General features: G+C 56.6%; 1 protein-coding gene across 1 annotated transcript; it reads right to left on the bottom strand.

The window, feature by feature from the left end:
• Positions 1-216: 216 nt before the first annotated feature.
• Positions 217-14,921, bottom strand: BTN3A2 (butyrophilin subfamily 3 member A2). The gene is made up of 4 exons (XM_045835252.1): positions 14,895-14,921; positions 2,577-2,710; positions 2,015-2,358; positions 217-409 (listed from the first exon to the last, which is right to left on the bottom strand). The coding sequence occupies exons 3-4, from the start codon at positions 2,315-2,317 to the stop codon at positions 380-382; spliced, it is 333 nt and encodes a 110-aa protein (XP_045691208.1). The 5' UTR covers positions 2,318-2,358; positions 2,577-2,710; positions 14,895-14,921; the 3' UTR covers positions 217-379.
• Positions 14,922-17,001: the final 2,080 nt, after the last annotated feature.

The raw sequence follows: 17,001 nt of genomic DNA, 5'->3' as shown, positions 1-17,001 counted from the left end.
ACCAGTTCAGGGGAAGGAGCCCACATTCCCGCTCTGTGCCCCTCAGGGACCCAGGTCATCAGCAGACAACCACACCTTCCTCCAGGGACCACCCAGGAGACCAGGGCAGGGGGCACGGGCACTCACCTGCGATGGAAAGCCTGGCTGACCTCTCCTGGCCCAGCAGAGGGTTTCTGATGACACAGGAGACCCCCCTCCCCAGAGCCGACTTCCAGGATCACAGAGGCTGAAGCTGCATAAAGGCCCTGGGGGTCTGCAGCCTCAGATGCTGCCTCCGAGGGCAAGCTGTGTCCCCTGGCGTCTCTCCACTGGATCTGGGGCTGCGGGTACCAGCCGGCAGACGTGCAGTTCACACAGATCCCTCCAGCCTCGTAGCCCTTCATGACCATGTGGGGATCAGAGCCCAGCGCTGGGGAGGAGAAGTGAGCTGAATCGTGGGGGAGCCCTCTGTACTGGTGGGGTGTCCTCACCAGGAGAGGGTGCACACACTGACCAGCCCAGCAGGGACTCACCAGGAGCTGCTCCCAGCGTGTGCTGTGCAGCAGAGACTGATGCCCGATGGGGCCACGGTCCTGACTCTGGCTGGACCCTCGTGCTGGATCCAGGGGGCTCTGGGCCAGAGCAGAGGCTACTTCCCCAAGTCCCACAGAGACTGCTGCAGCCTCCTCTGCCCCTGTCCCAGACAGGCTGGTCCCTGGCACAGCTGCTCATGCCTCCCTGGGCAAGCATGCAGGTGGTGCCCCTTAGCCTAAGTGGGTCCCATGCCACTGCCCCTGTCTGTTCTGCCTGTCCTGTGGGGGCCATGCTGTCCTGTGAGCAGGAGGAGACACACCGTGTCCTGGAGCCGCCCGAGCAGGGACTTATATGCACGGCCCCTCGGGAGGCTCCTTCCCTGCCCTCACTGCCAGGCTGCTCAGATCGCCTTGCAGGGTCTCCCCCGGAAGTGTCCCCAGCGAGGCTGTGCAGAGGGGAGGACCTTTCCCACGGAAGACAGCGGACACGGGGCCAGGAAGAGGGGAGCTACTGCCACCTGTCCCCACCCCCTGAAGACACGGAGGGGGGAGGAAGCCCTCTGAGGACCTGAACACACAGAGTCCTGCAGGGGGGCTCCGTCGGGGAGCCGAGGTCTCTAGGAAAGGGACAGCAGGCTGAGGAGGGGCCGTAGCGGGGAGCAGGCCGGGGCTGCACCGTCCCCTGCTCCAGCAGCACCCCCGCACTGGAAGCCACAGGGCAGGGCTGTGTCCGGGGAACGAGAACTGCAGCCCTGACGCCTGGACACGGGCACGTTCGTGGGGCAGCACCTCGGACAAGGCGCTTTGTCACTGGGGTGGGTCAGGGCCACGTCAAGGCCACTCAAGGGTGGGTGACAGCACAGAGGAAACAGGAACTGTGTGCAGTGACCCACCTTCCTGTGCCGGCAGTGAGTGACCAGTGACACCCCCCACCATCCTGACTGCGTCCCACCCAGAGCCCAGCGCTGCTTCCACCTCCCCCGAACCGCACCAAAGTCCTCCCTGACGCCCCCTCTCTGAGACACCCGGTGTCCCCTGGTCCCCAGGGGGGCGTCCTCCCCTCGCTGCACCGAGGACGGACACAACCTGTGCAACTGCAGCTGTGTTCCCGGGGGTCAGCGGGGAAACTGGGCCCCACAGGAGTTGTCTCTATAGGTCAGGCTCCTGGACCAGTGCAGCGGGCAACTGGGGTTCCCACGGCCTTGGTCTGGAACATGCTGAACCCAAACACCCGTTTGCCACCCACTGCGGGGAGGTACCCTTCCTCCCGTCCTGGACCTCCACCCCCCTGCTGAGACTGGTGGGCAGCATGGGGGGACTCTGTACTGGGTGCAGGAGGAAGTCACCCTGGGGGACCCCTGGGTGTGTCACAGGCCTCAGAGGAGCAGAGATGGAGGTGAGGGGGCACCCATGCTGGTGAGCAGCCCACGTGCTCTGGGGTAGAGTCTGCAGCCTCTGCCCCCGCCCAGAGAAAGGAGCCTGGAACAAGCCTGAGGGCTCACCTGCCACCTGCAGCTCCACCTGGGCATTTTGCATAGAAGTCTCCATCTTGGAAAGAACACAGGTAGGGTTCCGTTGTCTGAGGCTCTGACTTTGTGAATCCGGAGAGCGGCCTTCCCCGCAGTGATGTCCTCTCGTAAAATCGAAGTTCTCCCTCGATACTCCTCTGCCGACGTGTTCTCCTGCCCGTGTGCGTACACGTGCACTACCTGCCTGCGGCTGGGTCGCAGCCACGTCAGGTCCATGTTCTCAGCACTCATATTCGGGGACAGGTGACAGGGCAGGTCTGCGTCTTCACCCACCATGGCCAGGATGGGCTCGGGGGGTCCGACCACAGCAAACTCAGCTGGTCATCAGAAGGGGGGCTCCGTCCAGAGTGAGCAGGGCCAGAGGGCCAGGGGGTGACCCAGGCAGGGAGGGTGAGGTGACAGACAGCTAGACAGGGAACTCAGTCCTCACACAGGTGCGGGTGTGGACAGGCCTTGCAGGGGTGGGCGGAGTCCCGGGTTCTGGCTGGGCCCGAAGGGAAAGGATGCACACACACAGACGCACAGCCGGTCCTACCTGAGCAGGGGCTGAGCAGCTGGACCACGGCGAGGCACACAGGGAGGGCAGGCAGACGGGGCACCAGGCACCTCCCGCATCCTGACCTGCTGTGCACAGAGAGAGGCCAGCAGGGGCTGGGCAGCAGGGACCACCTGGAAGGAGGAGGAGGATTCCACGTGGAGAGGCTGCCTGCCCAGGGCCGACCCGGCACCACCGCCATCACTGGGGACCCCAGAGCCTCCTCTGCAAATGTGCCCTGGGGGTCTCTTCACCTTGGATCCCTCCATGGAAATCAGCCATGAAACATGGATCGGTAATGCAGATACCTTATCCCTCGCCAGCAGGGAGCACCGGGCTGTCCTGTGGGAACCTGCTCAGGAGCCCCCCACTTGCCCACACTTCCCTTCCCCAGCCAGGTGCACCCCCAGACCACCCTCTGAGGAAGGCAGGCCCCTCTGCTCCGAGTCTCCATCCGCTGCTGACCCCTGCAGGCCGAGCTTCGCACAGCAGCCAGCGCGTCCCGCCCCCTCACCTCCCTCCTGGGCAGCCCTTCCCACAGGGTCCCCTGTCACCCAAGGCAGAAGCCCAGGGACTTTGCACCCTGTGCTTTAAATTACCTGACTGTTTTAGGGGGATGGCTTGGTTGGGGGGGCAGTGATTCAGGGAAAATGGAGAGAACTGTACTTGAACAAAATTAAAAATAATAAATAATAATAAAAATATCTCAATGATTTAAAGACTAAAAACTTCCAGAGTGGGGGACACATTTCCACAATATTTTGAAGGATATTTACTGGTTTTTACTCCTATCACACACCAACTTAAAACCTAAAGGAATGAAATTTAAATAACTCAGAATGGGAATTACATCCTGTGTCTCACGTGAATGTGAACTGTGGATGCATTTGGCCACATGCACACAGGGGCGACCCAGAAAAACAGAATCTATTTATCAAAACTGTTTTTATTCTCACACCTTTAGCCTTCGGTCACCCTCACATGCTCCCCCCTGGATGGGGACACCGGTGGGGACAGCCCTCCACCGCCCTGAACACTGTCTGGACTCGGCGGCTCTGACACCTCTTAGAGCTTCTGCTGTTTTGTTTCACGTCTTACGAGTCACGTGTTACGGGATGTTTCTTTCCCTTTGTGGACTCTTTTCATGCCGGAAAGAAAAACAGTCACGCTGGGTGAGATTGGGAGTGTAGGGAGGGTGGGGCTCGTGGGATTTGGTCAAGAACTGCTGAACACAGCCCTGGCTGGCATAGCTCAGTGGGTTGAGCTCGGGCTGCGAACGAAAGCGTTGCAGGTTCGATTCCCAGTCAGGGCACATGCCTGGGTTGCAGGCCACGACCCCCAGCAATCGCACACTGATGTTTCTCTCTCTCTATCTCCCTCCCTTCCCTCTCTAAAAATAAATAAATAAAATCTTAAAAAAATAAACTATTGAAAAAAAAAACAACTACTGAACACTCAGCAGAGGTGGGCAGGTGGGCTGGTAAGTCACCTGTCAGGAAATGGGCCAGTGCTCTGGGAGAGTCCTCAAACAAATTCAGTAAAGCCCAACGCAGCCTCTTACAACAACGCCAGCTGGTCACGGATGCAGATGGGCTCCTAGAACTTTCTCTCCTAGTGGGAAGCCTGGACTACAAGAGGCACGCCATCCAGAAGGTAACTGCTGGTTTATTTATTTATTTTTTTTTCTGTTTCTGGTTGGGTCACTCCTTGTATACTAAATGCCCTGAAAAAGTTTTATCCATAGCACCAAAGATTACACTGGCAGGAATTGCTTTTAAACAGAAACTGGCAATAATACAAAAACTGACATTTAATGCTGTTCATTATAGTGAAATCTACAAGAGCACTGTGTATAAATTGCATCCAATTTTGTTATAATTATGAATAAAAATGTGTTATGAAAAACATAATTCCTTCCCCTAGCTTGTGGGGGGGTCAGTGTACTGAGAGCAGGGTTGGGAACCAAAGGGTCGCTGGTTTCATTCCCACTCAGGGTACAATCTTGGGTTGTGGGCCAGGTCCTCAGTAGGAAGGTCATACCAGGCAACCACACACGAATATCTTTCTCTCCCTCCTTCTCCCTCCCTTTCCCTCTCTCTAAACAGAAATAAAATAAATCTTAAAACAACCAACCAAACGTAATTCCTGGACACACCGTGACACAACACACAACGGTGAGAAGCCGAAAGCTCCCCTCTCCGATCAGGAGGGAGACAGACGCCCACCCTCACCAACCCCCGCCCCAGAGCACTGGGAGTCCGAGCAACAGCGCTCACGCGAGACAGAGACAAACAGCAAGCACATCAGAGGGAGGAGGAGCCTTCGCACTGCTCGCAGATGGCAGGGACAGGGCTACGTAGGGACCATTTGAGGACCCACGAAATCCCATGAGAACGTGCAAATGAAGGCAGTGAGGTCGCAGGACACAGCGTGGACACCGGGTGCACTTCCGTGCAGCAGTGACGGGTAACCAGAGGGAGGTGTTGTCAGCCCCTCCTGCGGTTGTGTCCGAAAGCAGAAACCACCCGGGAACAAGGTCAGCCAGAGAGCGGACAGCCTGCGCCCTGACGGCTGGAGGAACCGAGAAAGGAGACAAAGAGGGGGGATGCGATAGGGGACACACTGAGCTCAGGGTCGGCAGGAGCAACACTGTCACCCCGTCCCCCACTGCCCGGCCAAGCCCAGACTCAGGCTGTCCTTGTTGAAACGCCGATGGCCTTCTCCTCAGAACGACAACAAGGAATCCTGAAATATATTTAGAAATTCCTTGCGTTTTATTCCCTCAGTGAGGCAGTCGTGTTAGGTGGGCGTCTGCCACCTTTCTAACTAACCTGACTCCTGCTCACATTTAAGTCCTCGCCCCTCCCCTGCCCAAGTGCAGGGGGACTTTGGGTGGAGGGTCGCTGCCCTGGTGGCGGGAGCACTGGGTGGGAAGGTGCTGGGACCCCATCCTCCTCCACAGACTGCGGGGCACCCAGAGGTTCGGGGTGAACCCGTGTGTCTTACTCTCTCAGACAGCGGCTCTGATTGCCGGGGGCCTCAGGGGGACCCTTTCACCACAGACTCCATGTCATCCTAGGAGACACTTGTCCTGCCTGCCCCATCACCCTGTTCACCTGTGACACCCACACTTGGGGGTGATTCCTACCAGCCGGGTTGACGTGGGGCGGGCTGCAGAAATGAAGGAGCCTCCCCCAGCCTCCCTGCGCCCACTCACCCTGCCGGCACTCGGCACACAGCAGGGATGCGGGCTCCAGGTGGCGGTGGGCCAAGGAGGACCCAGGCTCGCTCAGGCTGCACTCTGAGACCCCGTCCAGGTCTCACACTCTGCACCCGTAGGGAGCCTGTGAAGGGGGGGCGCACAGAGGTGATGGTGTGGCCCAGGGCACAGACCTCCCTGGTTCCTGCAGCCTCTGCCTGAGGAGGTGCCAGAGCACCTGGCAGCCTGTCTGCAGCAACTCCTTGGAACCTTCTGGACTAATTCCCTGGTCCATGTGTCCCAGGGACTGGGGACCTGCCTCATCCTTGGCTCTTCCCGACGTGTGCAGCTCCGGGAAGAGGGGTGCTGAGTGTGCACCACGAAGACCCTGGCCACCACTACCCTGGGGGCCGCTCTGTAGCTTCCGGGCCAGTGAGCTGCGCAGCCCAGGTCATAGAGAAACCAGCCTCTGTACCGTAAGGCCAGAGTTGATTTTCAGTAAATAAAAGACGGGGTTTCTTAAGAGAAAGTCTCCGCCCATCTCCGGAAGGGGTGTCTAGGGCTGAGGCAACAAACGCTCCAGGCTCCGGTCCCCTGCCCCTCCCCCTGCAGTCCCACCGACACGCCCGGGGCTGCAAACCACCGCTCCTCCCACCTTCCCACCCACAACCCCGCCCGCCCACGCCCTGGGGATTGCAGACAACGCTGCTACCCACCCCCCACCCGCCTCTGGTCGGAAGGTGGCGGTGTTTCGCTCACTCACACTTCCGCGACAGTCAGGGACTCCGCCCGCCTGGCTCCACAGAGGGCCGGGCAGAAAGTGGGCAGTCTGCAGTCTCCCCAGGAAAAATGGGGACCCACCTCGGGTCGCCCTTGCCAGCGAGACCTTCAGCGGGGCGCACACCCCGCGGACCGGTCCCTGCCCGGCGTGTTGGGAACCGGACCACCAGTGACCTCGGCCTTGTGTTCCCCACGCCCTCCCCCGGCTCTCCCGTGGAGAATCTGGGGTGCCCGCGGGAGTGGGAACGGGCCGCCCGCGCGCCGGGAGAACTCCCACCCCTGAGCCGCTGGGACCCCAGTGCGCGGGTGCGCGGGGGTCGTAACACAACACGCTGGTCTCCTCCCCCAGCCCCCCGCCCCGCACCCCCGCTCGGAGCTCGCCAGTTGCCCGCGGTGTCTTCCAGCCCCGGGCGACAACCGCCCCGCCGTCGGGGTCTGCCCTCCCCGAGCGCCCCGCACCCACCTGCGCCCCGACGAGCAGCAGCGGCAAAGTCCGGGGAGGGGAGCGCCGACACCGGAGCGAGCCCCGCTCCGGGGCAGCGGCGGAGCCGGGCGCGGTAGTTTCACTCCCGCCGCAGCCCGCGCGGGTCCTGCAGGCCGTGCGGATGGCAGCGGGAAGCCCAGAGCAGTCTGGACGCGGACTGCCCTCCACAAGGCGCCCGCCGTTAGTGGACGACGCAATTACAGCGTCTCTTCTGCGGGAGCTTCTCCCCGGGAGCGCCTGGGCGCCCAGTGGGTCTCCTGGAGCCAAGCGAGCAGACCGAAATGCCGAACAAAGCGCCACCATTCACTTGGCCCGGGGCCAGGCTGTCTCAAAACGCACTGCACTGCCACACAGTTGGGAGGAGCCGGAAGACCCGGCAGAGGCCCCGCCCCGTCCTCCCGCTGCGCCCGGACACGCCCCCAGGGCGGGGTGTCCCTCCCTCTCCTCCTGGGGCTCCAACTTGAGCGCGCCCCACTGGGGGGCCCACTGCACTCGGGTTCGAATCCTCCGACTTTTGGCTTCTTCATGAAGACACGGGTGATGATGACGGTGATGCCCAGACAAACCGGGGGAACACGAAACAGCTCGCGACCAAACCACCGCTGTCTGCGCTCTGACGCCGGGAGAAACAGGAAATGTCACAGTGAAGTCACACGCTGACAAAGTTTCCAGCAGCCGCGAGACCGAATACAGACAGACCGGCCCCCACGTGTGCTCGTGAAGGGACATGAAAGGCCTCGGTCCGGGCACCTGCACCCCGCGTCCACGGCAGCACTGCTCACGAGGGGGAGACACAGTCCGCCCACAGTGAGATGCACAGATGGATGGACAGAGACGCGTCGTGTGCGCACAGACACACGCACACGCACCCACTGGAATCCGTCACCACAGGAAGGAGGACCCCGGTCATCGTAGGACCATGGACAGACCGGGGGACGGGGGCTCCGTGAGACTAGTCTCACACAGACACCCCCCAACTAACCCCATGTCACCACGTGGGCCCCAAACTCCATCCAACATCAGGAGACGTCGCCTCTGACCCTCCAGGGGTTCTGTCGTCTTCAGACCATGCAGGTGGGTCCTTGGGTCCTTGTTAGTTTCTGCGTCTGCTGTCATGTGAGGGTCCAACTACTCCTCGTCCTGGGGACGTCCAGGGTGGCCAACACCACTGACTGAAAAGCTGTCCTTGTCACAGAGCGGTCGGGGCTTGGGGGTCTGTTTGTTAAAAGTGTCCCCGAGTCCCTAAGCAGGAGAGTGAACACCACCACACGTGTCTGTCTGCACCCTACGTCTGAGTGTCCTCAGCCACACAGAGAGGTGACGCCTGGCAGGTCCCACTGTGACCCAGGGGCTGAGGGACACCAGCCAGAACCAGAGAAGCCGGGCACACAAGGCCACACATCACTGGATTCTGTGTCTGTGACCCGTCCCTGAACAGGGGGTCCATCCCAGAAAGTAACTCAGGGTTGCTGGGGGGCCGGGGGGAGGGGCGAGCTGCTGGTCCCAGGGCTGATGGGAAGGAGCGGGAACGGCACCCCTCACCCCCCTGCCGTCAGACAGCGACCCCGGGTCACGGGGTCTCCTCTCCTCAGACAGACCCCTTAACAGCAGGACCCCCTCTCACCTGGACCGGGCGGGACGCACACCGTGTCCGCCGTGGAGTTGCACTGCTGCAGGACCACTGTCCCCTCGGGACACCTGGGGGTGGGGGGACACAGCCTCACTGTTCCTGCTTTCATGTCTCTCCAGCCCCAGGCACCCGGGTCCGCACTGTCACCAACAGAAGGTGTCTCCATGGGGTGCTTCCCCAGCCCAGTTAGGGGAGCACTATGTGCTGTGATCACAGACCCCAGGAGGGGCCCGGGGTCACAGGAAGCCCCAGCCTCACCCCACAACCAGCCCTGGTCCCACGAGGAGGACAGTTTGCCGCGGTCCGGCCACAGCTGGGTCCAGGGGTTCCTGAAAGGAGGGTGAGGCGCCGGGGCGACGGGAGACAGACGACAACACGCCTCAGAGGACAGTGATGCTCTGTGCCGTTTACTGCAAGTACAAGCAGGTTTTTATACTTTCATTTTTGGCAGTGATTGACATTTGCGATTAGGTAAGGCAGAAAAATATTAATACAAAGGTAACCAGGAAAAATACAAAAATTCCCATAGATTCAGTTATATTAAACAAAGATTATTTTAACCAGGAGAGCCATACATCAGACAATTAGAAATAGCTGTACACACCAAGTTTGAATGTCTTATTATTTATTAAAGTTCTCAGAATTTGTCATGGGGCAAAAGGATACGCTAGATTGAGTAGAGGTTATAGGAAATTTATTATAAGGCCTTTGTGATGTCTCACTTACCTATTTACCTTTTCTGTTTAAAGTATTTCTCTATGTACCATGGACTCTGACTCCCTGGTAACTGTTTCTACATGCTTAGTGTGTAATAGTTAACCAGCTTTTCTTATTTCTTTGCCTGTCTAATTCTATTTGATGTATACTCTATTCAAGGTAAAGGCGGGGCTGTTACTCCAACAACTTTTAGACACTCAGGGGCTATTTCATTAGAGGGGATTTTGTTCTCTGGTCAAGAAATTATTTTATACACTTCATTGGAATTATGCAAATCAATAAACCTGAGATACAGATATCTAACAATCCCACCACCATTTAATCTCCAAAAACAAACAGGTAAGGGGAGATAAACAGGAAATTCAGCTATAATAAACTCTTTTTTATTTCTTAGTTAATAAACACCAGGGAGGTCTGCTTCGAGCTAGCCTTTCCATGAAATTTAGACTATTATAAGGCACTTGAACTTCATCCTTATTGACCATTCTAATGTCACCCTCATTATGTGCTCCTGTATAAGGCAATGGGAGATCTGGAACCCTCTGGAGACTATTAGCTCCTTTTGGGGGATGCCATAATTTGCCAATAATCTAATATGCTACCCAGGGGTATCCCTGGGCTGTGGGTAAGGGTCTATATAGTTTTTTTCTTGTTTTTCTAGAAAGACTCTTTGTATCTATGGGTAAGGAACAGGCATGGGAAAGCCTGCCAATAATTCAACCTGTTGTAACTGATTCATGAATTCTTTTATGGGAACAATCGGGGATAGTTTCTTACTCAGGTTTATAAACTCCTTGTTTAAAACAATCTGGGCAGTATTCAATAGTCTAGGGAGAACTAGTTGTCCCATCAGAATTTCCCTCAAAATCAATCACTGACTCTTTTCGAGCCTCTTTCTTCTCATGGCCTGTTCTTATGGGAATCAGGGTACAAAGTAAGACCATGATTAATATTAGCAAGGAAATTATGAAAAGCAATCCCCAGAAAAATTACCGCCCCCCTTTGTATGCCACGCTCTCTTCCAGGAAGATGGATTCCCTTGAATGCCCTCTTTCCACGTTCAGACCTTGTCAAAAAACATGGTTGGAAGAGGGCGTGGCAACCCAGGCGGGGAGGTGAGGTGACAGACCCTAGACAGGGAACTCAGTCTCACACAGGGTGCGGTGTGGACAGGCCTTGCAGGGGGTGAGCGGAGTCCCGGGTTCTGACTGGGCCCGGAAGGGAAAGGATGTGCACACACAGACGCACAGCCGGTCCTACCTGAGCAGGGGCTGAGCAGCTGGACCACGGCGAGGCACACAGGGAGGGCAGGCAGATGGGGCACCAGGCACCTCCCCATCCTGACCTGCTGTGCACAGAGAGAGAGCCAGCAGGGGCTGGGCAGCAGGGACCACCTGGAAGGAGGAGGAGGGATTCCACGTGAGAGGCTGCCGGCCCAGGCTCGACCCGGGCACCATCGCCATCACTGGGGACCCCGAGAGCCTCCTCTGCAAATGTCCCCTGGGCGTTTCTTCACCTTGGATCCCACCGTGGAAATCAGCCATGAAACGTGGAGCAGTAATGCAGGTACCTTATCCCTCGCCAGCAGGGAGCACCGGGCTCTCCTGTGGGAACCTGCTCAGAAGCCCCCCACTTGCCCACACTTCCCTGCCCCAGCCAGGTGCCCCCCCCAGACCACCCTCTTGAGGAAGGCAGGCCCCTAGGCTCTTAGTCTGCATCCCGCTGCTGCCCCCTGCAGGCCAAGCTCTGCACAGCAGCCAGCGGGTCCCAACCCTTCACCTTCCTGCTGCTCAGCCCCTCCCAGGGGGTCCTGTGTCACCCAGGGCAGAAGCCCAGGGCCTTGGCCCCCTGTGCTTTAAGTTACCTGAATGGTCTAAGTCTAAAAGTTTCCAGAGAGGGGAACACATTTCCACATATTTGGGAGGATATTTATTGATTTTCATTCCTATCACAGACCATTTTAAAATATAAAACATAAAGGAATGAAATTTAAATAACTTAGAATGGTAATTACATGCTGTTTTTCATGCGAACGTGAACTCTTGTGGATGCATTTGGCCACAGGTGCACAAGGGGCGACCCAAAAAAGAGAATTTTACTTATAAATATTTAGTTTTTATTCTCACACCTTTACCCTTCGGTCACCCTCACATGCTCCCCCCTGGATGGGAGGGACACCCGTGGGGACGTCCCCTCCACTCCCCTGAACACTCTCTGCACTCGGCAGCTCTGACGCCTCTTAGAGCTTCTGGCCGTTTTGTTTCACGTCTTACACGTCCGGATGTTTCTTTCCCTTTGTGGACTCTTTTCACGCAGGAAGGAAAAACAGTCACTCTGGGTGAGATCGGGTGAATCGGGAGGATGGGGGACGTGGGTTTTTAGTCAAAAACTGGTGAACACTCAGCGCAGGTGGGCAGGGGGACTGGTAAGTCACCCATTGTGAAATGGGCCAGTGCTCTGGGAGAGTCGACAAAAAAAATCAGAGAAGCCCAACCCAGCCTCTCACAACAACGCCAGTTGGTCACGGATGCAGATGGGCTCCTAGAACTCTCACTAGTGGGGAATCCTAGCTTCAAGGTGCCCACCCTCCAGAAGGTAATTCCTACATTTTTTCTTCGGTCCATTCTTGTATACTAAATGCCCTGAACAAGTTTCTTTTTTTATGATTTCGTTTATTTACTTTTAGAGAGTGGAAGGGAGAGATAAAGAGAGGGAGAGAAACATCCCTCTGTGGCTGCCTCTTGCACGTACCCTAGACATGTACCCAGGCATGTGCCCTAGACTGGGAATCCTCCAGCCACGCTTTGGTTTGCAGGCCGGTGCTCAAACCACTGAGCCGCACACAGCCAGGGCTGAACAAGTTTATCCTTAGTCCCACGGATTACACTGGCAGGAATTATTCGCAGGAAAAGCTGGCATTAACACAAAGGTTCGTATTTAATTCTGTTCATTAGTAAAATCTACAATAGCAAAATGTATACATTGCATCCAATTTGTTATAATTGTAAATAAAAATGTATGTTAAAGACATAATTCCTGACCTGGCTGGTGTGGTTCAGTGACTGACCGCCGGCCCGGGACCCAAAAGGTGGTTAGTTTGATTCCCACTCAGGGCACATGTCTGGGTTGCAGGCCAGGTCCCCAGTAGGGGGTGGGCGTGAGAGAGGCAACCACACGTTGAGCTCTCTCTCCGTCTTCCTCCCTCCCTTCCCCTCTGTCTAAAAATAAATAAAATAAATATTTAAAGAAACATAATTCCTAGACACACAACATGCAACGGTGAGAAGCCGAAAGCTCCCCCTCTCCGATCAGGAGGAAGACAGAAGCCCACGCTCACCACCTCCCCGCACCAGGGTACTGGGAGTCCGAGCAACAGTGGTCACGCGAGACAGAGACAAAAAACAAGCAAATCAGAGGGAGAAGGAGCCTTCGCACTGCTCGCAGACGGCAGGACATGGTACATGAGGGACCGTCTGAGGACCCACAAACTCCCGTGAGAACGTGGAAATGAAGGCAGTGAGGTCGCAGGACACAACGTGGACACGGGTGCACTTCCATGCAGCAGTGACGGGTAACCAGAGGGAGGTGTCATCAGCCCCCTCCCTGCGGTTGCGTCTGAAAGCAGAAATTTCAGGATTCCTTGTTGTCCTTCTGAGGAGAAGGCCATCAGTGTTTTAACAAGGACAGCCTGAGTCTGCATTTGGCTTCGGGCAGCGAGGGCGGTGTGACAATGTTGCTCCTGCCGACCCTGAGCTCTGTGTGTCCCCTCTTCGTCTCCTTTCTGGGTTCCTACAGTCGTCAGGGCGCAGGCTGTCCGCTCTCTGGTTGCACTTCTTCCCAGAAGTTGTCACACTGTCCCTGCTGTCCAAAGCCAAGCCCAGACTCAGGCTGTCCTTGTTAAAACACCCGATGGCCTTCTTCTCAGAAGGACAACAAGGAATCCTGAAATTTATAGGGAACCACAAAGGACACCACGTGACCAAAAAACCATCTAAATACAGAACCAAATTAAATGCATCGCACCCCGATGTCACAGCACTGGCACAAAACAGACGCACAGATCAATGGGACAGAGCTCACAGCCAGACACGAAGTGTCACCTACACGGACACTCGCCCACGACAGAGGAAGCAAGGACATACAATGGGGGAAAGACAGTCTCTTCAACAGACCTTGGGACAACTGGACAGACACGTGCAGGAGACCAGGCTTGGGTCACCTCCTGACACCGCGAACAAGAAGGACCATAAAACCCGTGAACGACATGAATGGGACCCCAAACCAGAGCCCTGGAGGAAACACAGGCTCCGAACCCCGGCACCACCCCTCACACTGTCTCTCTGGGGTGACCGCCTGGGGGGGGGCAGCAAATGGAAACTGAACAGATGGGACCACGTGGAACTGAGGTGTCCGCACAGCAGAGGAAGCAGCAACGCAGTGAGAAGACAACTCAGAGATGGAAGAAGGTCTTGGCCGACGATACGATCAGCCAGGGGTTAGTATCCAAAATGGACAAAGAACACAGATCATTTAACACCAAAAAATATCCCCCAAACAGTTGGAATTTGCAAATGGGCCGACCACCTGAACACACATTTCTCCAAAGAACAGACACGCGGACTGGGGCCCCTCTGTGGTCAGACCGTGTGGCAGGTCCCGGCTCCAACGGACGTGTGTGCGCGTTGGTTCAGATTTGAGGTTTTACAAATAATTGTGTCACGGACATCTTTACACGCACATCTTTAAGGCACGCACCTGGTAACCCGCCCCCCACTGTCTCTAACACCCTCTCTCAGCGGGTACAGGGACGACCTGCCCACCTAGATGTGACGGCAGGGACACAGCCCGTGTGCCCGAGAACTCCAGACACGGACTTCACAGGACTGACTCCCACCCGCAGGCATTCAGCTCCCAGACGCTTGCAGACCTTGAACCAGTCGTGGGCACAGTCTGTGTTGCTTGCACACGGCCCCTCAATGCAGAATGCTCAGCACCTCCCGTGACAGTTTCTCCAGTTCTTTTTCCTTCCTTCTCCCTCCTTACGAACCCCCTGCCCAGACTTTCCGGCCACCGGTGGGAGGAGGCCCCAGCTGTGTGTGGGTAGGCCGGTCACTCAACCTCTCTGAGCCTAACGTTCTGGAAAGTTTCCCTCAGGTCCCTGTGCCCTGGGTCCTGAGGAGATACTTGCTGCTTATTTGTCACTGAGGCAGACATGTGTGTTGGGGGGAGGCTGCGGCCTTTCCAACTGGCCTGAGCCCCTGTTCGGATTTAAGCCCCCCAACCCTGTGCAGGTGACTGTGAGTGGAGGGTCGCTGCCACGGTGGCAGGAAATGCGGGGGGTGGGAAGGTGGCAAACCCGAGCCTTCTCCACAGACTCAGGGCACCCTGGCCACCTGGACACTCTGTTCACCTGTGACACCTGCCCTTGGGGTGATTCCTACCAGCGGGATGGACATGGGGCGGGCGGCAGAAACCAAGGGGCCCCCAAGTCTCACTGAGCCCACTCACCCTCCCGGCACTCGGCACACGGCAGGCACGAGGTCTCCTGGTGGCAGGGGGCGGAGAAGGAGCCAGGCTCGCACGGGCTTGCAAGTACCGTGGATGCACGGGGGACAGGGGCTCCCTGAGGAACTCATACACAGACACCACCAGGTGACCCATGTCACGTGGGCTCCAAACTCCACCCAACATCATGAAATGTCCCCTCTGACCCTCCAGGGCCTTTGTTGTCTTCAGACCTTGCAGGTAGGTCTTTGGGTCGTTGTGACTTCATTTCTGCATCTGCCGTGACATGAGGGCCCAACTCCTCCTGGGCCTGGGGACGTCCAGGGTCCCCAACACCACTTACTGAAAAGTTGTTTTTCTGATAGAGGGGTCAGGGCTCAGGGTTTGTTTCTTTAAAAATCTCCCCGTGTCCATGAGCAGGAGGGTGAACATCACCCTGCTTGTCTGTACCTGCATCTGAGTGTCACTCGGCCACACAGAGAGGTGATGCTTTGGCAGATCCCACCTTCACCCAGGGCCTAGGGACACCAGCCAGAACCAGAGAAGCCAGACACACAAGGCTACATTTCATTCGTTGCTGTCTGTGATACCTTCGACTTCCTCTGGGAAAACCACTGCCCTGTGATCCTAAAAACTGACCCTGGACCTGTATGAAAACTACCACTCTGCATCCCTGAAAACTGGCCCCCATCCTCCCTGATATCTGCCCCTCAGCTGACCTGAAAATGGGCCCTCACCATACCTGAACAGAGGCCCTCATCCTCCCTAAAAACTGCCCATGTGCCTCTCTGGAAACTAACCTGAGCCTAAATGAAAACTACACCACTGTTTCCCTGAAAACGGCCCCTCTGACCTGAAAACTGGGCCTTAGCCACCCAGAAAATTTTCCCTGTGCCACCATTAAAACCACCTGGGCATCCCTAAATAATGTCCACTGGCCACTCTGATAACTGCCCCAGAGCCTCTCTGGAAACTGACCCTCAGTCTCTCAGAAAACTGCCTCTCAGGCTACCTGAAAACAGCCCCTCCACCTCCCTGAAAACTGCCTGTCAGCCTCCCTGAAAACTGGCCCTTGGCCTCCCTGAAACCTGCCCCACACCCTCTGTGATAACTGCCCCTCAGCCTCTCTAAAAACTGCCCCTCAACCTCCATTAAAACTACCTCTCCGCCTCTCTGAATACTGCCCTGCCGCTTCTCTGAAATCTGCCCCTCAAACTCGCTGAAAACGGCCCCACAGCCTCTCTGAAACCTGCCAACAGGCTCCCTAAACAATGCCCCTCAGCCTCCCTGAAAACCACTTCTCTGCTGCTCTGAAAAAGTGCCCCCTAACTGCCTGCAAACTGCACCTCAGCATCTTTGAAAACTTCCACTCAGCCCACCTTAAAACTATACCTCAGGCTCTGTGAGAACTGCCCGTGAGCTTCTCTAAAACTGCCCCTCAGCCTCTCTGAAAACTGCCCCTCAGGTTCTCGTAAAACCCCCCATCAGTCTCCCTCAAAACGACATCACAGCCTCTGTGAAGCCTCCTCCTCAGCCTCTCCAAAATGGTCCCACAGCATCTCTGAAACCTGCCCCACAGCCTGCCTGAAAACTGCCCTCAGCCTCCCTCAAAACTAGCTGTGGGCTTCCCTGAAAACTGCCCCGCAGCTTCCCTGAAATCTGCCCCTCAAACTCTCTGAAAACTGCCCCAAAGCCTCTGTGAAAATGGCCCCACAGCATCTCTGAAACCTGCCTCACAGCCCCCCTGAAAACTGTCCCTGAGCTTCCCTGAAAGCTACCGCTCAACCTCTCTTAAAACTCCCCCTCAGTCTCCCTGAAAACTACACACAGCCTCTTTGAAGACTGCCCCTCAGCCTCCCTGAAAACGGCAACTCATGCTCTATGAAATTGCCCCTCAGCTTCCCTGAAACCTGCCCCACAGTCTCTCCAAATACTGCCCCTCATCCTCTGTGAAGACTGCTCCTCAGCCTCTCAAAAACTGGCCCTTGGCCTCCCTGAATCCTGCCCCAAAGCCTCTGTGAAAAGTATCCCTCAGCCTCTCTGAAAAGTGCCCCTCAAACTCTCTGAAAACTGCCCCTCAGCTTCCCTGAAAACTGCCCCACAGCCTCCC

Source organism: Phyllostomus hastatus, unplaced genomic scaffold (genome assembly GCF_019186645.2).
Source record: "Phyllostomus hastatus isolate PE091 unplaced genomic scaffold, TTU_PhHast_1.1 phas_contig_204, whole genome shotgun sequence".
Lineage (NCBI taxonomy): Eukaryota > Metazoa > Chordata > Mammalia > Chiroptera > Phyllostomidae > Phyllostomus > Phyllostomus hastatus.
The sequence above is the reverse complement of the archived record's forward strand: the minus strand, read 5'-3'. Positions and strand labels throughout refer to the sequence as shown.